The sequence below is a fragment of the Engystomops pustulosus genome, chromosome 7 (assembly GCF_040894005.1).
Source record: "Engystomops pustulosus chromosome 7, aEngPut4.maternal, whole genome shotgun sequence".
NCBI lineage: Eukaryota > Metazoa > Chordata > Amphibia > Anura > Leptodactylidae > Engystomops > Engystomops pustulosus.
In genome coordinates this window covers 63,687,383-63,713,185 of record NC_092417.1, presented here as the reverse complement: position 1 = coordinate 63,713,185, position 25,803 = coordinate 63,687,383, and the positions used below count along the sequence as shown (strand labels likewise).

The following is a 25,803-nucleotide window of genomic DNA, read 5'->3' as shown; positions in this document are numbered from 1 at the left end:
TGCAGCTCTAACTGTAAAATATGAACACACATCAGGGTTTTAAAGTGATTCTCTTTGATAAACTCAGAATTGAGTTTACAAAAAAAAAAAAAAAAAATGTAAATAAATATAAAAAATACAAACCCAGAATGCTCACATACAATAGGTAATGTGACCAAAAAAAAAAAATATATATATTATTTTTCTGAATCAGAAATCGGGGGGAAGGGGGGGGGGGGGGGGTGTTAATAAAAATTCATACAGTACAGAAAGAGACCTTAATATAACTGCTGATACAGCTCCTTAGCCAGTAGTAAACTGTAAAGGCACATAAGACAAGCATGCAAATAAAAAAAAACAAAAAAAAAAAACACAACTCTGATTAAATAAACATGATCTGTAAAAGAAATAAATTATTCAGCAAAAAATAAAATTGTATTTATAGTATTGTGGAGATACCAAGCATAGGATTTCTGGAGTTTAATATCGTTATAAAGGCTAAAATATAGACATAAGTAGTTTACACATGCGTTTACACCTATGGATTGCAGATGGGATTCAGCTGCACGTCCCTTAATGCTTGGAAAAAAAAACTCCAGTTCTGAAGGACATCTTACAATCTATCACAGTTTAGATCCATATTCAGTCATCTTTCTTCTGCTTTTCAATTACATTACAATTTCTCAGCAATTTCTTGGGTCACAGGGGTCATTGGGTGGGGCATCACCCAAGTTCAAAGTGAACCAAAGTTATCAGAAGATGTAAACTGTGACAAGAAGTTATATCCGCTTTTGTACAAGAGAATTTTATATATTAGGACAAGCTGCTGTTTAAATTAAAAAAATCTCGTTATGGAGAATGAAAAAAAATAAAATAAAATATTCCCTATAATTTAGGGAAATTCCAATGGTTTTCACTCCCTCCAAAACGATGGCCAAAAGTATAACCAGCTTGGGCAAAAACATTTGTATAAGATTTTCAATGTTCCACAGAAAAGAAAAAGAAAATATCTATATAAAGATTGGACCATCAGGGAATCAGTCCATAATTAAAAAGAGGAAGGAGGAGGGGAGTCTTTAATGCTAAACTAGTTTAACGACATCCAAAAAGCAAAGAACACAAGTTTGTGCATGCAGCATCTGTACATCCAGGACTGTGGTCATCAGGCAGCCATGAACATTGGAGTTGTGGTGCGGAGGGACGGGTGGTCGCACTGTTGCGAGTTTCAGTTCAGTCCTCACTAACATGAGTGGAAGCAGAATGTGGATGTGTGTAGGGGTTAAGGCAGATATCTCAAATGGCTGGAAGTTATTTGCCTTTTTGGTAAGTAGCTGCTTGTCCACAAAGCAAGATGCGGGTGGTTGGCCGAGTTCTTTTAATACCTGAAAATCTGGGCAAATAAAGTAGCAAACACTAAGAGTTCTTGGTCTCATGAAGCAGTAGGGTATCTGACATCTAGAAGAGCAGCCTGTGCAGAGATGAGAAGAATAAAATAAATTTTACAAAGCAATAAATAAGAGCAATCTTCAGTATTATTCCATTATACATCTTCACTAATTTTATAAACTATTCAACCAGTAAACCAAAGATGTCTCACCTCTTCTTCCTCATCGGACATCTTTATAGCAGTGTCTGGTAATTTTATTGGCTTCTCAAGGCAATCACCATTCTCCTCAGATTTCCCATGCTCCGCTTCCCATTCTTGTAAAACTTGGTCTATGTTGAAACGACGACGATAATTTACAAAGAAATTTTTAACTTGAATTACGGATTTGTTTCCAATTACGTCAGAGATGGCTTGGAAGTCACGTCCATATTTTCGGATAGCTATTGGCACAAGTGGGGAAAAAATAAATTAAAAAAAGTAAATAATCTATAGGGCTAGACACATTCTATACTCCTTTGTGACCAGGCCTTACAAAGCTTTAAATGACCAGAGAAATCTACCACTAGCTAATTATGCACGCCTCCAGCGAGTCATCACCTCCTATGGGAGAGGGAGGTGGTGAGAGCATGCATAATTAGCAACCAGGATCTCTCGTCCCAGTGCTCCGCTCTGCTAATTATACGTTTCTTTTCTAGGTGATCGATGAGTCAAGCTTAGAGGAGGACACTGCGGGGATCAACATCAAGAGGAGAAGTATATGCAGTTTAATGCGTCAAGGACCCTTTTTTTGAATTTTTTTTAGCAGTAGCAATACAGGTTGTAACCTTGACAGGACCGAAAGTGAGTTTTTTTTTTTGCCAAACAAGAGGTCGGTGACAATGAACAAATACCAAAGCGATTACTTTGCATCAAGGCCATGAAGGTGTACAGCACACCTCTAATCATGATGGTGCATAAACAATATAGACATCACATGGTAGATGCAGGGCTGTCCTAGAGCTGGCCAGTCAGTAATACCTTGTACAGCAAGGAGTTGTTCTTCAGTTGTCCAGCGGGCATTAAACTTTTGAGCAACCTAAATGTATGATAAAAACAAATATATAAGAGATTACCCTCATATAACCTATATAAATCCAACAGCAGATCTTTTAGGCTTTTGTTGTTTCATTGTGGGTGGATTGAAAAAAGTATCCCCATGTTTATATATACACACAGATGTAAGTTTGACAATTCTATCAGCATGCAAAACCGTTCTTACTATAAAATGACACTATCACATTATAAGAGAAATCAGAAATTAATAGATTTTGGCTAGTTTCTGATGAAGGTGGAATAAACAAAGAAATGCCGCTTCATCTGCAGAGAGCCTTATGAAGACATCATGATAAAAGGAGAAAAAATAAATAATTTTTTTCCCTTTGGTGACGCTGCAGAGAGGAAACCTTTTCTTTCTGCCAAGGAACCCTGCATAATAAATGAGATTGCTGGGGACACTAGAAACAGTCACTAATAACAAGTTATAAACGAAAAGAATTCTAAAAACTTTATCTGCTACATGTAAATGCTCTGCCGCTGAATGCACCATGGAGCTCATGGACTGTGTCGAGTCCCAGTAGAGTCGAATACATTTGGAAAATTCCGTATATGCATCTGACTCTACAGACCTCAGCATATTAAAGTGTTCAGGATGGTAAAAATGATTTCAAAAGGACGTCAGATAAAGCCTCCTCCTAAACAGAAAATGCACAGATTTGCAACTGAACAAAAGCAAAACTTTTGGAAAAGTCTTGTGTTGGGACCAAAAACTGAAAAATATGTCCATAATGCACAGCATTTGATTTGGCAAAAAAGAAAATCAAGCATAACAGCACAAATGCCTTATACCAAAAGTAAAGCTGAGTGTTTAGGGGGGGGGGGGGAGTAGTATATATTATGCATAGGAGAGGCTGCTCAGCAAAAATCAAGCATAGCAGTATGTATAAAAAGTGCAATGGTCAGGGGGTATGATATTTCAGCGGTGTAGTCTATAAAATGTGTTCTATAGAGTGTAATACCCCCGATTCCCTGAAAATAAGACACCCCCCAAAAATATGACCTAGTGCAATTTTTTTCACGCTTAGAAATATAAACCCTCCCCTGAAAATAAGACCTAGTGGCCGCCAGTGCTGCAGCTCCTTGCACAAGGTGGTGGGATAAAATCACTGTTACCTGGGCAAGAAGTCCTCTTTAAAAGGAAAGTGGGCCAATGGTTCTTACAGAAATGGAGGCAATAGAAATTCAGGTTTTGGGGAGTTATGATGAGGTTCCAGAAGATGATACAAAATAGTGGGACTATAAAAGGTACCATAGATTATTGTACATGGAAATAAGAGTCACAAGAAATTCTTGATGGAATTCAGAGTTTGGACGGTTATGCTGAGTACGGGATATTAATAAATGTAGATTTTTTTCCAACAATAAATTTGAACTCTTGTGCATCCCTGAAACTAAGACCTAGCGACTCTTTAGGAGCACAAATTAATATAAGACTGTCTTGTTTTTGGGGGAAACAGGGTATGTTACACACAATTCACTTATTATGTTAAGAACAACTTTAAAAGGACATCTCCCACCAAAATGAAGGAATGTAAGACAAGCACACTGACATACTGGTGTGTGCCCTCTCAGACAGGACCTACTCTTCTTTAAGCTTCCAATGCCCTTTTGCCCAATGCCCATGAACACCTATGGAGCCCACAGCGCATTTGCATAGTTTTATAAGTCTTATGTAAAAACCAGGGCATAAGAAGCTAAAAAGAAGAGCAGATCCTGCAAGGGGGGGGCACACACCAATATGTCAGTGTACTTGGCTTACAATCCTTCACCCTGGTGGTAGATTTCCTTTAAGGTTGAGTACTTACTTCTGGAATCCTGAACTCTTCCACTCCACCCTGTAGCTTCTCCTTAAGAGCACTATTTGTTTGTTTAATATTTTGGATCTAACGAGAAGAGAAAAAGATAGAAAATGAATAAAACAAACTGATAAATAGCTGGGTTCTAGCAAATAATATTATGAAGCAGACCATGGATATGCGTTTCCTGGCAACAAAATAAATACATCCATTTCTGAACAATCCAATTTTTTTCCCCACACTCCTGGATTTTTTTTTTTTTTTAAATGATAAAAATGTTTCCTGCTTATAGGACAATCACCCACCCCAGAGTCACTGCCTGCATTTGGGAATAGGTTCTATGTTGGATCAAATATGGCATATTAGCAAAAAAAAAAAAAAAAAAAAAAAAACTGGGCTTAGAAGTGTATTGGGCTGTACAGCTCCGCATTCCCTACTCTTCAACATGAAACCTCAAAAGTATTTTCATTGAAACTGGTTCCCTTTAAAATATCACAATCCATGGGGTCACTGGGTGCAGGCCGCTGGTACTTGCCTGTCTTTTTATGGAGACCAGTTCCATATCCAGTTGTCTCAGCAGTGTGGCAGCAGCATTGGCATTTGCAGAAACTGCTTCTACATCTTCTTGGGAAAGAAACATTCCCTTGGGAGGTTTCCTCTTAGCCCTGTTCTTGGCCTGTGACGGATGTTTCTCCTTCTTCACATGAGGGATTGTATCATTTTTTGGTTCCTGTCCGCATTAAGAATAAAATGCATTATAGCTTTTTACGGCTTTTACTACGGTTACTCTAAAAACTTGGTGACAATGTAGCGTCACATATACAGGTTTGCTAAAGCCCTTGCCAAATATGACCAATAGGCCTGTGAGAACAGATCAGAATGGGGTTTCTGTTACTTTAATGCAAGTGAAATTGTCTAGAAAATAAAAACAGAAGTGTGAATAAAGCTCTGGAGTATGACACAGGCTGTAAGTGGGGAACAGTGCATGAAAAGTACCATTACTACACAACCTGAACTTGTCATGTACATTATACAGCAGAATAATGGTTCGTGCTCAGCACAATATGTTGAGAAAGTTAGAGGCCCTACTAAAAGGTTTTTATATATAAAAGGCTGATCATATAAGAATCACACAGAATTACAGATGCTGTACTTAAAAAAAAAAAAAACCACACACAAGATTAAGTCTAAATACATTAAAACTTTGGACATAAATGTTTCCCTTAAGATCATTATCACTCATGCCCATAGTCTTACATAACAATGCTATTTTTGATACTTCTAGGAGAATAGATGTTGAAATAAAGCACAAAGAACAATTGTTGCATAATGAGCTTCCTCAACAGCAACTGATCCTCTAATTCAATTTTTTGCTAGTGAATGTGGAGCATGTGGAGAGCAGCGAGAAATGAATATTCACCATTAGCACACAAAAGCCGGCTGACAATTAAACACAACAGATTCATTTTCCTCATTCATAGCAAGGACACACTCTTCCATTTATGGCTGCAAAATTACCCTAGAAAACAGCTTAGAAGAGAGCTGCACCTAAAATAGAGGCCATATTGCTACCTAAAAGCTTTATACACAGATACGGCAATAGTTATCACAGATGTCTACACATTAGATTTCTGCGTTTGGCCAATCATATATTGTTCAAGACATCAGATGTGATAGAAGATAAAAAATGAATTTTAATTGTCGATTCTTTTCTTATTGGGCAGATAAGTTGCTGCTGCTTTACCTGGCGTGTATAGTGTATGGCTAGCCTGAGCTTCCAGTACATTCACTGCACACTTGTATTTCTCAAAATGACGGCGTTGAAACAACTTTACTAAATGATATTTCAGATGTATAAAACACATATATGGCATACACACAGCGTAATTAAAAAATACATTTCACACATTACTAGTTTTATAATAACTTGCCTCTTTTTTAGGTTCTTTTTGCGGATCAACCTCCATATCAATTGGGTTGTTGCCATTTTTCTCTTCCATTTCATCTCCACTAAATAAAAAAAAAAAAAACACATTATGTATCAAAATTTTCCGAAGGCCAAGATCACATGGATCATGGATGTCACTGGTTAGGCTGCAGCTGTTACAATGTAGGCACTGCTACTTGGCTGGCAGACAGGGAGCCCTTGCATCATATTTATCCAAGTTCCAAGGAAGTTGAATCTGAACACTGGTTCATTCCCACAGATCAAGCACGTTCGTGTACAGCCAGCCTAAAGCTGGCCACACTTGTAGGATGTGGGATCGCTGAACTACAACTTCAAGTGTATGTGGCAGCAAGATTTACATCAAAAGTATTTTTAAATGATTGTAAGATATTTTAAAAAGGTTATCCGGGTTTAAGAAATAATTTAGGGCTGGGCCATTTAAAAATAAACATGTACTTACCTCCTCCGGCACTGCTGATGTTCCGCACCACGCACCGTATGATCCATGCCCGTTTTTCTACAGGGGCATAGAAGCCGCACACTGGGACCTTTCAGCAGGCAAGGTGGCCGGCCACATCCATCCGTACCCATCTCACAGCATTGTAGAGCGCTGGGAGACAGTGTCGGATGGGAGCTTCTGGCCAGACAGAAGCTCTCTTTGCGCCACTCTAAACGAACCGGCACAGACCAGACGGTCTGCGGCGCGGGACATCAGCAACACTGGAGGAGGCAAGTACTTTTTTTTTTTAAATAACCCACCCCAGCCTAAATTATTTATAAAACTCGGATAACCGCTAAGCATCTTCATAAACTGAGATAGATATAAACTAAACAAGCATCAAAATTCATGTACCCTTATTCCTACATGTAATTGACAAAGTCACCAGCCGTCCAAATAATGCTGGATATGTTGCTATGGATATTTTCCCCTCCAGTGGATTGAAGACCATTTTAGCCTATTCCTGGAGTGATTAACAAAAGGACACTTCACTGTAAAATACAGCACTGGGAACAGAAAATACATTCATAAATATGAAGTTAAAGACGGGAGGATGGGATAGATAGGACTAGAAGCCTCCATTTACCTTCCTTCTCGTTCACGTTTCTGCTTGCGTGCATGGCGATCCATCACACTAGTCTTGGACCTCGTCTTTTTCCACGAGTAATAAAATTTGACTAGGCTGGCAATGGATTTATCAGGAAGCTGCAAGTAAAAGTGAATGTTTAGCTGTTAGTAATAAGTCTGTAAATGCCAGTACTGTATAGCTAAATATCCATGGTGCCATGTTCTGGACTGACGTCATGACTGCATCGATAACTACACATGGATGGATATATAAAAGTTCTAAATACTACATTAAGATCTATAATTTGTTTCTATTATGCAATATAATACTGTAATACTTGACATTAGACATCAGTGGCTTGCCATGTTGCTGTAATAAAAGGCCAGGTAACTGGTCGTTGCCGGGGATGACCCTCCTGCTCTAAGTTTGTGAATATGTACTGAAAGCCACATGTTCTCAGTATAACTCAATCCAGAATTTACAGCTTTATTGTTCATACCATTTGCTGGATCCGGTGAAAGGTTTTTCCATGAAAACTGAAAGCTTGTTCAAATAGAACTTTATCCTCCACAGTCCATTCATCAGGAAATGGGGTAAAGTTAGGTAAGTCGGCCAACGACTTCTCAATGTTGTGCTTGTGCCAAAAAAGCATTCCGAGAGCCTGAGAGAGAGAAGTATACAATCATGTAAGCCACAGGGAGGCGTTAAGAGACACTTGACAGGTCTAAATGCAGAGCAGTCCAATGGTTATGTTCAGCATGTTACAACATATGCCAAAATATAAGAGACTGTCAAACTGCATTAATATAAATAATACAACACCAATGTTTTCAGATCCCTTTCAAAGGAAACCTTTTATTACTCTTCGCACCCTTTGAGCCAGGAGCTGACAATTAAGGTCATCCACATGTGTAACATTTTACCTGCAGGTTGTGCGCCAAATTTCGGTCACCCACACGTTACATTATCTGCAGGTTTTGTGCGCCAAATTTCCTTGTAGTAAATGCAAAGTGTAATACAGCAGCAGTTTGGTGTAAGGGGAAGTGTGTAAATCCCACGTACATATCTGCATAAATATCTGCAGTGGAAACACATCATCACACGTCACTTATTGCTGCAGATCCCAATGCGGAAATGAACTTCAGCAAAATTTAGGCATAAACCGCATCAGAGACAAGTGGATAGCTGCTACCTTGCCTTGCTGAACTACCACTTGTGTAAATTAAGCAACTATTCTGCTGCGCTAGCAGTTACCTCAAGAGTGACCAATTGGGGGGGGGGGGGCTTGGCAGAACAGGGTGAACCACACCCGGTTGCCACAGCCATGGTGCACCAAAAAGTGAGAACAATGTACAAATAAAAAGTAAAGTTCAAGAATCAGATTAGCTTTTACAGTACATAAAACGTTTTGTAGTTTCACTAATCTAAACCTCTCGATTACCTGTTCCATGTTATATCCATGTTTCTCTTTTGCAACTGAAATATATTCATCCACTAAAAGGCAAAGACAAATGTTAGAATCAGTTTAGGCCTTCACAGATTTTTGTTAGTGTACATCTTAAAACATATGAGGCCAAATACCATTGGACAGAAAGAACTTTTGTTTGGATTGTGGAGTTACCTTAAGTGGGTTGTCCGAAACACAAAAAAAAAACCCACTGGTGGCAGGGAGGGGGCTGCTTAAAATAAATACGTACTTGCCTTTGCAGCCTCTGGTCCATGCTCCTGTAAACAAACAGGAGCACGGTAGCTGCACTGCGTTCAGCTTAGAGCCGGCCATGTCCACCCGTCCCTATTCCCAGAGCTGTACAATGCAGGACAGGCAGGAGTGGCCGGTCGGAAGCTAAACGCAGCGCATCTTCTGTGCCCGGAATGGAGAGATGACAGCAAGGGGCACCGAGGGGTAGGCAAGTGTTTATTTATTTAAGCAGCCCCGCTCAAGCAACCAATTTTTATTTTTTTTTACGGTCTCAGACAACGCCTTTAAAAGGAAGCCTACCATAAAGAATCAGATTTACTTCTGATGGTAGATTCCTCATACCTCTGCCCTAATCTGCAATTGAATAATCCTGGAACCTAACTTGTTAAAACCGTTATTTTAGTAATATGTAAATTAACTGCAGAGGCTTTAGCCTTAACTCCCATCGCCTGGCCATCTACCAGGAGATCTACCTCTGGTAAACTTGCTTTAAAAGACGTGTCACCAGAATACAATTTTTATTATAATTTATAAAAAAAAAAAATACTACTACTAATAAAAGTTATTTAAACCAATGTTAGCCCCAAGAGGATCCATCATCTGTGTACTATATCAGAGCAAAGCACAGAACAAAAATTGACACACAAAAAGCAAAAGGTGATCACATCATGGGTTGAGGGCAAGAATACTCAAAGCAGACCACTACATTTTTTTTTTTTCAAAACTGTGCCAGTAGCTGTGTAGCCTGGGTGCATTGACACTGTATACAGCTGAAGCTCCCTCCATTAGCCAACAATGTGAATTATTAATAGTGTAACAATTCGTCAAACAGAGGAAAAAAATAAAATATATATATACACGTACACACACACACACACACACTTTTGGAGATCTGTGTAACCATATCTTTGTGTGTTAGCAGCGGCAGGACTGTTAAAAGTACATCTGTATCTCATGCACATGATCTGGGCGAGTATTTCAGCCTGTAGAGCTTTCGTGCTCTTCTCACAGACGATCTCCACAGCCTCTACCCCTGCTATAAGAACTGTTCCAGGATTCCGATTGGATACTAAAGCATTCCCTCAACAAAGGGAAGAGTTGTTAGTTCAATGCAGAGAGTTGAAAGTCCCTCTGACACATGCTTTATTATGTCCAATTATTACAGTGTCAGGCTACATGCACACGTCAAAAGTAGCAGACCTGTGCAGTAAAGCACAAGCCAGGTGGAGAGGGGAGGGGGTCAGTGCTCCTCACACCTCCCCTCTGCATAGGGAGCTCAGACACTACAACGCACAGGTATAGGAAAGGAAAAGGCAGGAATACTACCTGCTCCATCCTTTGCAGCGTGGCTGCACGGCTTAGACACAGTGCAGTGAGAAACAATGTGCTAATGTGTGTCCGTGCCTAATGCACGTCATTTGCGGCTGCGAGCTAGCGGCCATGTGCATGCTCCCTTAGGCTGCTTGCACACGAACGCATGCAGCCATGTGCTGGAGAGCCCAGCCATACATATGGGTACTGTGGCTGGGCACCACAAATTTTGCGGCTGGATATGGGTCCCCCACACATTTGTCTGAAAGTGGCCTTAGAGAGATAAGGAACCGCTGATAACCAAATCTGCTATGAAGTGGGATTTATACACAGTCCCTTGCTGCCATCTAGTGTTAGAATATAGATTGCAGTTTAAAAGCAACCCCATTACCCAGAATGTCATTTTTAGTTGGTGACAGGTTCTAACAGCCTATGCTTTGCGAATTTTAAAAATGCCTTTGTCAGCATTCTGAATCATTTTTTTTTAGTAATATATAATAAATATTTGATTTACATTAGTTGGCTCGCTGACAGCAGCATGTGTGCGTGTGTGGATTGCCCGTTTGGTGGGGCTGCTGCAGTCTGTGTGCGCCTGTGTCGGTCTCTTCCACCCTCATCCAACTCCCACCTGACCGCTTCCTATCATGTGCATTTGGCAGGCAGGGGAGGTAGGGGATGGTGTGGAGTAGAGGAAAAATGCATTATAAACCACTATAAACTACTGAAATGATTCAGAGGGTTGACAAAGACATTTTTTTTCAATCAGTATAGCATAGACGATTGGTCATTTATGTTAATATTCATCAGAGCTAAAAGGAAAAAAAATATTCATGTTGGTACTAAATAATATCTTAAGAAACCAAAGCAACAGCATATGAACCAATCTATCATATTATTCAGGACTAAATACTTACATTTGGCTTCCGAAAGATTCTGATTAGGTGACCACACCAACATGCCGAGGTTCTCTCGCTCCTGACAAGTTTTTGCCACTTCTGTATGAAGTAAATATGTAAAATATTTAGTGAATAGGAACTATTGATGGAAATAAGAGGCGGATCATAAAATAAAATATCCTTCTACTGGATATACATAACTGTCTGTATTGGCTTTAGAATCTGTATATAACAAACATTACTGGGATTTAATAATGTACAATAAGACTGCAATAAGACTAGAGTGCACTTCATATGCAGAACTCCCCTCTTGCCCCTAGATGGCAAAGTCTCTGCACATTTTAAACATCCTAACAGGTTCCCATTGAGGAACATTTATAATATTTGACACTACGAACAAAAAATAAAGCTACAACCTGTGGTAAGAAATCACAGGAAACCTAAATATTTTCTGGGTATAACTCAGCTTACCACAGACCCTGAACAGCAAATAAATCTAGAATAAGGGAACCATAATATGGTAACTTCAGCAGAAGAGTGCAACTCCGGCACATACAACAGACTAGAAACCAAGTCCAAACTAAAGAACTCATTTCTATAACCTAGAGTATAATAAAGTTTATACAATGCTGCACTCTGTTTCTGCTTCTCCAAAGAGACAGTGTACAAAATCTATGCCATTACTGTAAGATCTGCCTCTGTGGTGAGCAGAGAAGATCCTAGAAGAACAGTGTATAAATAATTGAACAACAGGTCGTCTACTTGATACAGCCGAGGTGCACGTTCTCCATCTGCCAATTGTCTATCTGAACGTCCAAGTACCACATCACTCCATTATAGGATCATTGCCAAGCAGCCACTCAGTATGGGCTGCACCTATAGACTCAGGAGAGAGTACAGATAGAAGACAAATCGCTGAGCACCTGATATGAAAGCGCACGTCTCAGTGCTTAGGATGATGGACCCTGAACAGCTCCTATGGTAAAGGATAAAAACACAGAGACTTATGGAAATAGAAGCAGACAGAGGTCAGAGTGCATAGTAAATCCATATAATTATTGTAACAAAACACTAGTAAATGTCAGTCCCTTGAGCAACAGGCAGAAAGAAATTCCCTCCTCCACTCCCAATTAAAAACTGCCTTTGAGACTTTTTTTTTTTTTTATAAATGTGTATGAAATACAGTATTAGAGAAAGCAGCCCTAGATCTTAACCCCTTAAGGACACAGGGTTTTTTTGTTAATTTTTTTGCTCTCCACCTTAATAAAATCCATAACTTTTTTATTTTTCTTTGTACAGAGCTGTGTGAGGGTTTAATTTTCTGCATAATAAATTTTACTTCTTAGTGACGTTGTTTATTATTCTATGCTGTGTACTGGGAAGCTGGAAAAAAAAACTCCAAAATGTGGTAACCTATTTAAGAACACCCGACTTACAGACAACACCTAGTTACAAGAGGCCTCTGGATTTTGGTAAATTACAGTACTTTAGCCCAAGGCTACAATGATCAGCTTTAACAGTTATCACAGGTGTCTGTAATTAAGCTTTATTATTAATCCTGGTTCTTATGACAGCCCAACATTTTTAAAACCGGATTGTCACAGACCAAAAAAAAAAATTGGCTGGTGTTACAATTATAAAGTATATGGTTCCGACTTGCATTCAAATTCAACTTAAGAACAAACCTACAGAACCTTTCTTGAACGTAACCTGGGGACTGCCTGTACTGTGTTTAAATACATTTTCAAAAATTAAAGTAACATGTACCAAAAAAAATAAATACATTTCGTCATCTTCTGATGTTAATAACTCGCGAAAATACTGAACGTGTGGGCGATTTGAATTTTTAGGGTCTTTTTAATTTTATATTTTTAATTTTCTTCTATTTTTAACTTTAACCCTAGATCAGTGGTGGCAAACCTATGGTACGGGTGCCAGAGGTGGCACTCGGAGCCATTTCTGTGGGCACTCAGACTATCGCCCCAGGACAGAGTTCACCACACAGGACCAATTCTTCCTGCAGTCCCAGGCGGACTCTCCATTCTTTCTTTACAGAGATCCTGGAGAGAAGCTACAACGAGAGTCTGATTTGCCCTCCTTCTTTCAACAGTGTTGGTGACCTTAGGCGGCCGATTCGATTGAAAGATGTGGAAGAAACAAATTGTCATGTTGGCACTTCACACTAAATAAGTGGATTTTGGTTGTAGTTTGGGCACTCGGTCTCCAAAAGGTTCGCCATCACTGCCCTAGATGGTCTGATTGCACCTACCATATATTCCAATACTACTGTATTGCAATATATGGCATTTTACATAGTATTCATTACAATGAGCCAGTGCCTCCGCACTTCTGTGCCCTACAGAGCAGAGCATGAAGGAGTTAAAGGGCATCTACCATAAATTTCTGATGAAGTTAAACTTGGTTTTGCCCACTGATCTGGAGTATGTAGGCGCATCCTACAGTTCTTGACGTTATGAAAGCCCTTTCCTCATACTATAAAATGCATCCAAAGCAAGTTTTGAAATCTGAAATTCTGATGGTAGATCTCCTTTGAATCTTTTAAAATTAAAGGACACCGGTCATCAGGTCTCTGTCACTACCTATTGGAGCAGCTCACAAGGATCCATCCCAGCCTTTATCTAGTTATTTCATACATTAATCATTATAAAATCATCTATTCTTTATTATGTAAATGTGGCTGGTCACATGGTCAGATGCAGTGATGTCACTCCTTTTACCCCTCCCCTCTCCTCCCCCTGCTCATGTCTGTGTGTAAATGTGTAGTAAAGCATTGCTAGTGTTTGTGCTTTATCTTCTGACATGCTGCATCCTCCTAATACACATGTGAGTGACACAGACATCAGCTACACATGAATCTGACATGTTCTGCTATAATATGGCTGCCTGGAGCTGTTGTATCTCTCCAATATACACACAGGCTGCAGGGAGCGCCAGCAACAGAAAGCACATGGAGGAGACATTACACCATTATAAAGGCTGTCACTCAAGCATTGGGGGGTGTGGCTGTGCCTCCCACTCATGAATAAGCTGGACAGCTTGAATATGCTAATGACTCATTGGACATTTCACAGGTCATTTGCATACAGCTTTAGGACCTCATTGCTTAGGTTTACAGGCATGTAAAAGGGACAATGCTCTCTAATGGCAGCTTATGAAAATATATTTAATTTGCAAGACAGATTCTCTTTAAGGACCTTCCTTCATTAGGAGTTTGTCAGGACATTTCTGCTTCTGGGAACAGGGAGGAAAGTACAGAAACCAGACATAGATCCTTAACATGTTTTTCAGGGGATGTAGTCAACATTTTTCATTAACAAATTCTTCTTGGTGGGAAAAAAAAAAAAATATATATATATATATATATATTATATATACACACACCCTCCTATAGAGATGCATATTCCAGCTTGTACAGTGCGTCTCCCTGTGTGTTTGAATATTGTGCTCATAGCATACTACAGCCAGGGAGAGAGCAGGAAGGGTTAACACTCAGCTGTGTAACAAACAGTAGAAGAGAGATCCCTCTTCAATCCTGTAGACACATTTATCATAACAATGAAGAGGTAACGTTGTAACTAAGGGGCAGGTTGCAGTCTTCACAAATTAGAGGGTTTTTTTTTTATGAAGTATATTAGAAAAATGTTCAAATCACACACACAATATCAAAAATCATCTGAAATTACAGTCACACTTTGACTCCGATTTATATCTGTTTAACGATCAATTATATATTTAGGATAAAGTGATCCCTGAGCAACTCGCAAAACAGGAAATGAGATAGGTTTGTGTCAACAGATTGATAAATTCATTACAAGAATCTCATCTGTACAACTGAAGCATGCAAAAGGATAATATAGCATTTAATAAGAAATCTACCATCGAAAATCCATCATGATTTACTCACTGATCCAGCCACAGTGACTGTGGTAATCTTTGTTATCCATGGCCACCTTCCAAAATCAACTTGTAAAATTATGCTAATTAACCTGAAGAGTTCCTGGGGGTGTTACCAGAGCTGCAGCTTCAAAGGCTACTACACTGTGCACTCCTCCAATGCATGCTGCAAATTACTTTACTGCGCAAAAAGGGTCTCTGGTAACGCCCCCACTCCAGAGCCCTTCTGGAGCTACGAGTTGGTGTGCCTAGTTTCTCATATTTAATTTTGATAGTAGATTTCCTTTAAAAAGACACAATTCATTACACAAGTAGGGAACTTCAGCTGTCATATATTTTCTCTAAAATTACAGAGAAATTTGAAAGTTATTATTATCTGTAGACAAGCCAGCTTCTTGATCACCAATGAGGAGGGTGATATCCGTTTCCCCCTTTACACGAATGATTGACCAGAAAAAAAAAAATAAAAATAAAAAAGTGTAGAAATAGAAAATAAGTGCGCCAGCAAACATGGTCCAGCCCCATGAGTGCCAAAAAGTTAGTTGGTGCCATTGCCATTTTACAGTTATGATCATTACTTTTTTTTTTTTGCAAAATAAAGGTTTTATGCTGATATACTTAGGTAATTTTGTAAAAACCTGTTCTAGTGGCATGATGTTGCCCTTACAAAAAAAAAAATACATCAAATGTTGATCAATGAAGATTACATACATACATTGTTCTCTGATACTGATCTCCAGTGTACATTGTACTGCATTACACAGCACACCAATACTGAATCTTTAACCCTGTGCACAATCCTCTCTTTAGGTAGTCACAGCTAGTCTGGATTTACCACTAATATCTTTACTAGCTTCTTGGCAAAAGTCCGTTGTCAAAAAGTCCAAAACCTTGGTTTGGCAACCTTTACCAAATATACTCTGCACAGGAAGTTAAGCAGAAAGACTTCCAGGAAAAAATTGATTTCCCCTTCTACTCTTGCATAGTCTGCCGTATGGTCTATAGATCTGCAAGGCCTTGAAAATCTAATTAAAGCCAGATACAAAGACATCGTACACAATGTACAATGAGCACACATGGACTATCCCGTGTCATAGGAAAAGCTACATAGGATAGATGACCTCCACTGCCCACCCATTCTGTGTGATAATCTCCACTGTCTGACACTTGGATAATCTGCCTCCACAGAACTAATCTGCCATTACTTTTTGTCAAATTGGGGAAATCTCACATTTACAGCATCTACACTGCATACAACCTCACAACACAGATTCTGAAAGCAGCGTCCTACAATATCCACCACCTAGCTAGTTTAGATTTCTCTAGCCTCTGCCCAATGAAGCAGCTCAATGCAAAAACAAAAGAGGATGACATTGATGTGCATCACTTCACATGTCAGGATATGCATTTATTTACTTCTGCACCGTTTTATTCACATGAAATTAAATGTACATCATGTTATGAATTTTAAAGATTTTTGCATGTTCCCTAAAACAGGCAATGAGAATCTAATTCTCACATGTGTGCTGAAAAGGAGAACGAGCGAAGAGAATCTCTGCTCTATTTTATTACAAACACATTGATATGAGCAAAAGGAAAGAAAAAGACAAAACAACTATTGGACTGAACAACAGATCGAAAAAAAAAAATAATCCTCTTCCTACAAAGACCTTCCAGAGCTCACAGTGAGAGCGTGACTCGTCCACTTTCAGGATATTTGTGAGTGTTGGGAACATACATTACAACACAGATATCTGCCGTGTTTGTGCAGCGCTGAAGCCTGTCTGCTGTCTCCAAGCCTCTTTGCTCTAAGGAAATGATGTGTAACGTTCCTGTTTAACGTCACAGTTTTGGATTCTCTTGCCGTCAGCTCTACAGCTGCAGAGGGCCCTTCGGGTAAGACATGAACACATTGTTGCAAGGGAAAGACACGGAGGATAAGAAGAGGCGACTTTCAGAATTGAAACTAGTATTTAAATCTGAAGACCCCCAACAAAACTAATAGAACTCCAACATGATTGGAAAAAAAAAACCCTCCCTTCCCCAAAAAGTAGAAGGGGCAATTCTCCTACAGGATGCATACAAAGAGCTGCTGAATGCAAGAGGAAGCAGACCCTCAACTTCCTGTATGTCTCAACATCAGAAGACAAGTCTGAAAGGTACTGGACCCCAAGAGAAATATATATATATATATATATATATATATATACACACCCCAAGTATTTACAGCAAAAACATCAAACGTGTTAAGCATGGGTTGGGCCAATAACATAGTAGAAGCAGTCTGAAAAACAGACCACTGAAAACTATCCCTGCAGGGCTCAGGGTGTGACCACCTCTGCATGGATGGTGGCATTTTCCACCTTGGTTACACAGCACAGCTCCGTACACACGCCATACTGTGCCTGGTACTGTCTGCAGCCCTGTCCTATGCTCCTGATTGGGAGTGTGCTGCAGTACCAGGCACAGCTGCCTGTACAGACCTGTAGCTGTACAAGCATTCTTCATCACCCTGTCCCAATCACTCTGCTTTAAAGGGAATGTGTCACCAAGTTTTATTTTTATTAAAACCAGATGACAAGAATCAAATCTATTTTTTTTTTTTTTTTTTTTACAGGTTCAGTTTCAAAACTGCCATGAGGATGCAGACAAACAAGTCACCATCCTGTTATCAAAGACAGCAACAAGTTCAATGATGACTTTTATATTCCAAGAAACCATGCATTATGCAGAAAATGAGCCTTAAACATACAAGTGAACTGTAACTTCAGCAACTGGTTGTCTTGCAAGGATAAACATGGCCCCTAGGACATCAATGAAGCTTGGAGAAGTCATCCCAGCATAATTCATCTCCACCCCCATGGTTCCTTACAGGCCCGCTAATTTTGACAATACATTTCATCCTATGGTGTTTCAGTTAAATCTACCATCAAAATCCAGCATGATAAACCAAAGACACTTACTCATAGATTCAGGCACTGCTACTGCGGTAATTACCTAATATTTGTTATCCATGTCCTCCTTGCTTTGTACTCATTACCATAAATTTAAAGTTGATCTTAGAAGAGCTCAAGTGTAGGGGGGTTATAAGAGCCACTCCATGCTGATTTACAGGAGCCCATCTCAGCCTCCGCTCTATTCCTTAGCACTCCCCTCCTCCCCTGGTCTGTACCGATCTGTGAAGCTACACCATGCAGATGTTCTGGAAATGTCCCCCCAGCCCTCGCGGTTCATTAGCATAATTTATACATTGATTTTAGAAGAAAAGGGGGCCATGGATAAAAATGTAAAGATTACCTGAGTAAGTGTCCCTGATTTATAATGATTGATTTTGAGGGCAGATCTTTTAACTAAATGTTCCAGAATATAGATGGTCATCACTGTGATCCGGTCACTGTCCTGGATAACAGGTTGGAGCCAATTTGTGTTCTTAAATCCTCATGACAGGTTTCCAACTGATGATAGATTTTTCTTCTATTTTCTGTCCAGGATTATGGCAGCTGCCATCTTGCCTGAGCTCTAGTAAAAGCATTTAGTGACACTTTACAGTATCCTCACGGTCATAGGCAGAAATAGTCTGGAGACGAATTACTGAGCTCTAGGGTTTTCTACACATGCTCTTTGCAGACAGCTCTATTGTGTGACATATGTCACTAGTGCAATTTGATGGAGTTTTCTACATAGGTGTTATCTTCTAATATAATACAGTCTTGTCAAATGTAAAGGAGGAGGCTGCTGCATAAAAAATTCCTTCATTATAGGCAGTCTTCTGTTAAACCCAATAAAAATAAAAAAGGGGGGAGGGGATCATTGGAACATTAAGTGTAAAAACATGTGTACACAGATTGTAAGTGTAGCAGATCTGATGTAGTTGCGAGAAAGAAAAAAAAATTGTATACAATTTTTTATTTAAACCTGTACAACCAATGGCCCCAAACGTAACCTGGCCTATGGATTGATCAATGGCAGAAAACCTTGGAAACAGAAAAAAAAATATATAGCACCATGCTGAAACCATAGTATATACACACACTCAGATGGTGGTCAGTCAGCAATGCAATCAGTTAAAAATATATCAATGACTGAAGAACAGCTTCTATATACTGCTGAGATATACAATAAAGCGTGATTAGTATATAAAGTGCTTGGTTATCAATTATAGATACACCAATAGGCAGGAGAGAATAACAAGTACCTTATGGTAAGCAGAGAGGAGGGTGGTAAGAAGACCCCTACCCCCTCCAGCTCACGCTCACCATATTGTAAAGTAGGCGGGCTGGTAGTGTCACAGCTCATGAGGAACACAATGAGGAAGGTCTTTGCAAAGAACAACTGATTGAATCTGTCATGGCCCATGCATCCACCATTAGCATAGTCTAAAAGAGTGTCTCCCTGAAAAGCAAGGGGAGGGTGTTCAATGTATGCAAGGCATGACATAAAGTGCCTGTCTGTATAAGTCGGATAAATGATTTCCCACCATAAAAGGGTATATATTGACAACACAATAAGCTGGAATCTGAATAGGACATGTGTCTATTACTCAGTGCACTTCTATAGGCAGAGTCTCAGAAAAAGCTCCTTCCAGCAAAGTCAACACCCTCCACCGACAAAGGTGCTAGACGGGGAAAGAGCAGCCAACTACAATATACTGCATTAGAAAGCAGCATGCCGGCTCAATACTGCACAGCCACATCAGCTCCAAGGGATTATCCCAAAGATATTCCCCACTCACGGTCCTCAGGAAAAGCAGCATCATCTATTACATACATGGACAACTTCTGCCAACACAGTGGCACCACGCCACTCACATTAACTCCCTGTGCTTGCTAATGACTTATCACAATCTCCAGAAATCTAGGGAAACCGATGCTCTAGTAGAAGGGCATTATTCAGATCATGTGACAGGAGGAGGTAGACGGCACACACAGCAGATCCTGTGCTTTCACATTGCAGGGTGATTTTTATGGCTTGCAATTCTATCTCTGGACACTGGGTGCAGATCTATCGCCCTTCACTTCAGCCTTCTCATAAACAGAACTACACAAACTTATTACCCCCAGGATTATCCACTTGACCAACAGAAATCTTACAAAATATAAATATAGAGAAGGTTTTTGCTTCCATAATAATTGAAGCCATTGCAGCCATTATAGATTTCTAATGCAAGATATATAATGCTGCCCCCTCCACCAATGGGTCCCCTTTTGGGAGGAGGAACTACGGTACTCCCTCAGGCACCAGGTGTGACCTAATCTCTGCAACCCCCACCCATAGCAAATGGTTAGGGCTGATGGCAATGATGTACAGTAATACCATTTGTGAATAAACAGCTAAGATTTGTAAGTAATCTGTTCAGATCCTGGAAGATGGGAGTTTTGACTTTTTTTTTTTAATTTAATAAAAAAGGAACAAACCATTTCAGGAAAACAAGTAAACAAATAACAGATCAATTAATCTGCAATAAATTGTTTTAACACCCCCCCCCCCCCTTCTGCCTCATGTTTTGTCCCACATAAGCCTAGTGATGGTGGAAGGTCACATTTCCTGGTCAGATATTTGCTCCTTAAGGAGAAGTTGATCAGTTTCTCCTTTCATCAGTCTGTAAATCCAGAATAAATATAGAAGGGTGATGGGTATTGGGGTGGAACAGCAGAATTAAGGGGATTGTGCCCCCTGCTGTCCACATGTGGGATTAAATAACAGCAGACATCTGCAGCATGGCAGCAAGTGCTGAGAGTTTGAGGCTACCACACAGTCAGAAGATTTTTGCTCATAATAAGAAGTTAGAACAATACTAAATATAACAACAAGATAAAAGAAAGAAGTTACAATCAGATATTTATTTGACCAGTTTCTGTAACAATAGAGACATACTGTTAGAGCTCCTGTAGAGATTACTCAGCTTTCCCAGGCTTCAGATTAGAGAATCATTACACTTCATGGTGATACATTCCTAATTAACCTGCCGTTCCCCAAGTAGGCAGAGATTTGCGAATCACCCTATAGACAAGAATAGGTAAATCACTCATCTTCTCAGAGGCCTGTGGAACCAATTTGAGGTTCATGAGCTTCAGAAAGCTGGGTGCCAGAGCCTATACATTCTCCCCCTTGAATCTCAGGGAAGTGTTACATGATTACCCAATCACTCCACCAAAACTATAAGGTTTAGCGGTTCACAGCTGGTTGCCTACGCCATCTCCCCTTTGTAAATAAATTCCTTTATCCTTAAGGCCATTATTTTCAGAGGTCAGGGTATTCTCTCCATTATCGCTACGACACTCGTGGATCCGAGAAAGCTGGGTGACTACCATTTCTCTCCATTATAGCTATGATTCTCATGGGGGTGGTAAATTTGGTTGACTACCTCTGTTCTACCATGAGTTTATAACTCATTAATAAAGGTGGTGGTGACGCTCATGGGTCTGGGAAAGCTAGATGACTCTTTGCCCCTCTTGAAGCGGAGCCAGGCTACATGGATTGAATATGGAATTTCCCCATGTGGAGTTTTTCTTTTTTATCAGGAGCCCAAGAGGAGAGCTGGTTGACTACCTATTCTCTCCATTATTGCCATGACACTCGTGGATCTGGGAAAGCTGGGTGTCTACCCATCAACTCCATTCATGCTATGACACTTATGAGTCTGGAAAAGCTGGGCGACTACCCATTCTCTCCATTATAGCTATGACACTCATGGGTCTGGGAAAGCTGAGTGAGTACTCATTCTCTTCATTATTACTATAATATGCTGGGTAAAAATTTACTTATTTCCTTAAACTGGGTAGCTCAAGAGTCTGGATACCTGCCCCACCACCAGCATACATGAAGCCCATGAGTCTGGGAAAGCTGGATACCTGCCCCACCACCAGCATACATGAAGCTCATGAGTCTGGGAAAGCTGGATACCTGCCCCACCACCAGCATACATGAAGCTCATGAGTCTGGGAAAGCTGGATACCTGCCCCACCAGCAGCATACATGAAGCTCATGAGTCTGGGAAAGCTGGATACCTGCCCCACCACCAGCATACATGAAGCCCATGAGTCTGGGAAAGCTGGATACCTGCCCCACCACCAGCATACATGAAGCCCATGAGTCTGGGAAAGCTGGATACCTGCCCCACCACCAGCATACATGAAGCCCATGAGTCTGGGAAAGCTGGATACCTGCCCCACCAGCAGCATACATGAAGCTCATGAGTCTGGGAAAGCTGGATACCTGCCCCACCAGCAGCATACATGAAGCTCATGAGTCTGGGAAAGCTGGATACCTGCCCCACCACCAGCATACATGAAGCCCATGAGTCTGGGAAAGCTGGATACCTGCCCCACCACCAGCATACATGAAGCCCATGAGTCTGGGAAAGCTGGATACCTGCCCCACCACCAGCATACATGAAGCTCATGAGTCTGGGAAAGCTGGATACCTGCCCCACCACCAGCATACATGAAGCTCATGAGTCTGGGAAAGCTGGATACCTGCCCCACCACCAGCATACATGAAGCCCATGAGTCTGGGAAAGCTGGGAGCCTTCTCGTGGCTGATGACCCCTGAGGGCACTGCCTTCCTCTCCTACTCCGCCGGGGGAGGCTGCACGTTTGCAGGACACGTTTTATCTGCTGCTATTCTCCATCTGAACAGTAGGTGAAAGCAGGAAAAGAAACTTCTATTTTTCTCTGAATATTCAGAACTATTAATCACTGCTTCTATGCCCTGATGCAGACACATCCCATCCTAGAAGGCGCAGAGGTGCCAGTGCCCCCGGGATGCCCCTATACACGGGGTGATGGCTGGCAGCCAGTGCTGCGAGTTTGAGGCTACCACCACCGTCCGCAGCACAATAGTCCACAACTTACCCTGGTCATACTCGGGCACCACCGCCTGGTACTGGCTGCCCACTCTCATGCCCCCGCCACCTGTAAGAGAGGACAGGGAGAGGGTGAGGGCAGGGCGCGGGGGGCACCTCGCGGGGGGCTGCGAGTTCGAGGCTACCACTTACCGTGCTCATCATCGCTGGACGAGGTCGAGCTGCTGCCTTCTTCCCACGAGTTGCTGCCATTGCCATTCTGAGCCGTCAAACTTTTGCTGCTGGCAGCGTTATTCCTGCCCCTCCTTTTGCCCGACCCCTCTGCCCCCTTCTCTATCATGGCTGCTGGCATTTAGAGGGGAGCTCCTCGGGGGTGTAGAAAAAAAAAATGGGGCCAGCAGTAGTCACCAGGTGTGAAGTGTAATGAAGATGCAGTAATCCCCGGTGCAGAAGAGATGACTAATCTGCCTGTGGTCGCCCCCAGTGCCCGTGCGAGTCACCCACTAAACAAGCGACAACTTTCTCGTCACATCGCCGCCCGCACTAAAGCCACACTCTGCCTCACAGCCACAGCGGCTGAGGGCAAACCTACCCCGCTGCTCCAGCTATTCCCGCCTTTCCACCATCCCTATTGGACGCTGGGGAATTTTGGAAGGAGATCTCGCTTTCTATTGGCTACAGGTCCCGTCGATCAAAGAAGCCGGCGCTTCCGTTCGTTTATGTTTGGTTGAGGCGCAGCTCCTCTCTTCTCTTGTACGTGGGTTTGGGGTTTGCAATCTCTACGCCCTTGATATCAGGTTCTTTTTTATTGTGAAGGGTTTTCATAACACTTAGAAGGAGATGGACGCACAGTTGAATGAAACTCAGTGGAAAACCTTGAGTAAAGGAAATAAGGAGCCTCTCCTTGGTGTGGGAGAGACTTGGAAAGGAATAAAAAGAATTACAAGTCAAGGGGACTATTTTTTTGCTCACTAGTGCGGAAGGATACTCATAAGAGACTTCTTATCCCTCAGTATAATAAATAGGAAAGAGTCATATACTCATAATGGGGGTTATTAATATAGAATGGGGGTGTCGTTTAACATGAGAGGGAACCAATAATTTAGCATTTTCACATAGTAAAGGATTATATTTGTGAGTTGAAGAATACATACACTAGGTAGGGCTAGAAATATCTGCCATTCACTTGTCACTTGTGGAATTAGCACATTTCCAGCATCCTGGGCAAGAATTGTTGTTATAACATTTCACCTTATCAGATTATTGCAAATTTTTTTTTAAAAAATTGAATATTTAGAACAAGGACTATCTCACAATATGTGAATGGGAGCGTGGACATTTCATATTTCTTATTGATAGCGAGTTGTGATTAAAGGACATCTACCCCCAGGATGATGTTTTTAAAAAATTATTAGAAAATTATGCAAACAAGCCTGAGGGGCTTCAGGCTCCATAGGTGTTAATGGAGCCTGGAGCTCCTCAGGCTCATTTGCATAATTTTGAAATCCTTTTTTTAAGGTAAGATAATAGGAAGCTTAAAGAAGATTAAATCCAAGCTCTAAGATGTTCTGCAGCAGCAAGATCCTTTAAATGACAATTCCACCTAAATTACAGGGAAATAAACTCCATGTTAGTCTCCATGATGCCCTCTTAGGTCAAGTTATTAAAATAATTTTTTTAGCTATTCTGTTTCTGGGAAAACTGGCTATCAATCAAGAAGGCTAGGTTTGTCCCTCCTGAATGGTTAGATATACAGTGCTGTCTACCTGCATGGACTATAATTAGGTTGGTAAGTCGGAAGAGGACTATTGTAGACAGAGGCGTGTCTACAAGGGTCAGGGGTGCACCAGCCATGAAACGAGTTGAGTCTCTTGCCTCAGGCAGCACCCTGGGGGCACCATGCAGCAAGATGGGGAGCAGCATTATGGGTGAGTCATCTGCTAAAGGAAAAGCAGAATGTGACACTTAAAAATAGCATTTCTTCACACCAGATGCATGGGTGTGATACACAGCATGGAGAAGACACGTACTAAAAAAATAACCTGATATATTACTACTGGAAGGGGTGGAGGGGGCGTCATTCTTTAACTCGCCTCAAGCAGCAGAGAGTTTAGGTTCAGCCCTGACCAGGGTGTTTAGATAAGTCTTTAGAGTAATAAACCTAATCTTGGACCTGAATGAGAGGTGAATAAGAAAGATCAGAGCTTACAATAAGGTCTGTTGGAGCTGAAGGGTATCATTACATAAGTATGGGACTCAAGGACTTATTTACCTAGGATTTTCCTTAAATTAATTCTCCAGGCACACGAACATTGTTTTTTATTTTTTTTAATTATTTTTTTTTGCATGTGGCACACTGACACACTAATTTCCATGGACCCATAAACATGAAGGTGCATTACACGGCTCAGTGGGGAACATGGGAACACATGTTGCGTTTTGGTTGCGTTTTCATTGCGTTTGAAACGCATATACAACAGCTGATGAGAGGTGATTTGCCTAATTACATTACCGTTTACGTTTGTAAACGCAATGTTAACGCATGCGTTAACAAAACGCATGTGTTAACACGTTGTTAACGCATGCGTTAACATCGCGTTTACGATGCGTTTTGTAAATGAATCACCCCTCCTCAGCTGTTGTATATGCGTTTCAAACGCAATGAAAACGCAGGTCAAAACGCCCTCAGGGTGATGTCAGACGTGGCGCTTTGTCTGCGCTTGCAAACGCAGACAAAGCCGCGCCCCCCCCGGGGCAGCCCGCGGCACGATCGCATCGTCGCTTCTATGGAAACGCCTGCGATCGGGAATGAGCCGTCGGTGTTTTGCGTTAAGTTAATGCAAAACACCGGCGGCTCGTTCCCGATCGCAGGCGTTTTCATAGAAACGACAATGCGATCGGGCCGC

The 25,803-nt window shown here is 41.0% G+C and overlaps 1 protein-coding gene across 1 annotated transcript; it reads right to left on the bottom strand.

The window, feature by feature from the left end:
- Positions 1-243: 243 nt before the first annotated feature.
- RCOR1 (REST corepressor 1) lies at positions 244-23,641 on the bottom strand. The gene is made up of 12 exons (XM_072116220.1): positions 23,090-23,641; positions 22,947-23,006; positions 11,197-11,277; positions 8,714-8,766; positions 7,772-7,933; positions 7,291-7,409; positions 6,189-6,267; positions 4,793-4,987; positions 4,267-4,344; positions 2,384-2,441; positions 1,577-1,806; positions 244-1,447 (listed from the first exon to the last, which is right to left on the bottom strand). The coding sequence occupies exons 1-12, from the start codon at positions 23,247-23,249 to the stop codon at positions 1,409-1,411; spliced, it is 1,314 nt and encodes a 437-aa protein (XP_071972321.1). The 5' UTR covers positions 23,250-23,641; the 3' UTR covers positions 244-1,408.
- Between the last annotated feature and the right edge of the window lie 2,162 nt (positions 23,642-25,803).

Excerpts from the sequence above, each read along its gene's own strand:
- RCOR1 (XM_072116220.1), bottom strand. The coding sequence starts at position 23,249 with ATGCCAGCAGCCATGATAGAGAAGGGGGCAGAGGGGTCGGGCAAAAGG. Across the intron at positions 7,934-8,713 it reads ATGGATATAACATGGAACAG|GCTCTCGGAATGCTTTTTTG; the intron begins GTAATCGAGAGG and ends TCTCTCTCTCAG. Across the intron at positions 4,345-4,792 it reads TGGTCTCCATAAAAAGACAG|ATCCAAAATATTAAACAAAC; the intron begins GCAAGTACCAGC and ends TCTTCTCGTTAG.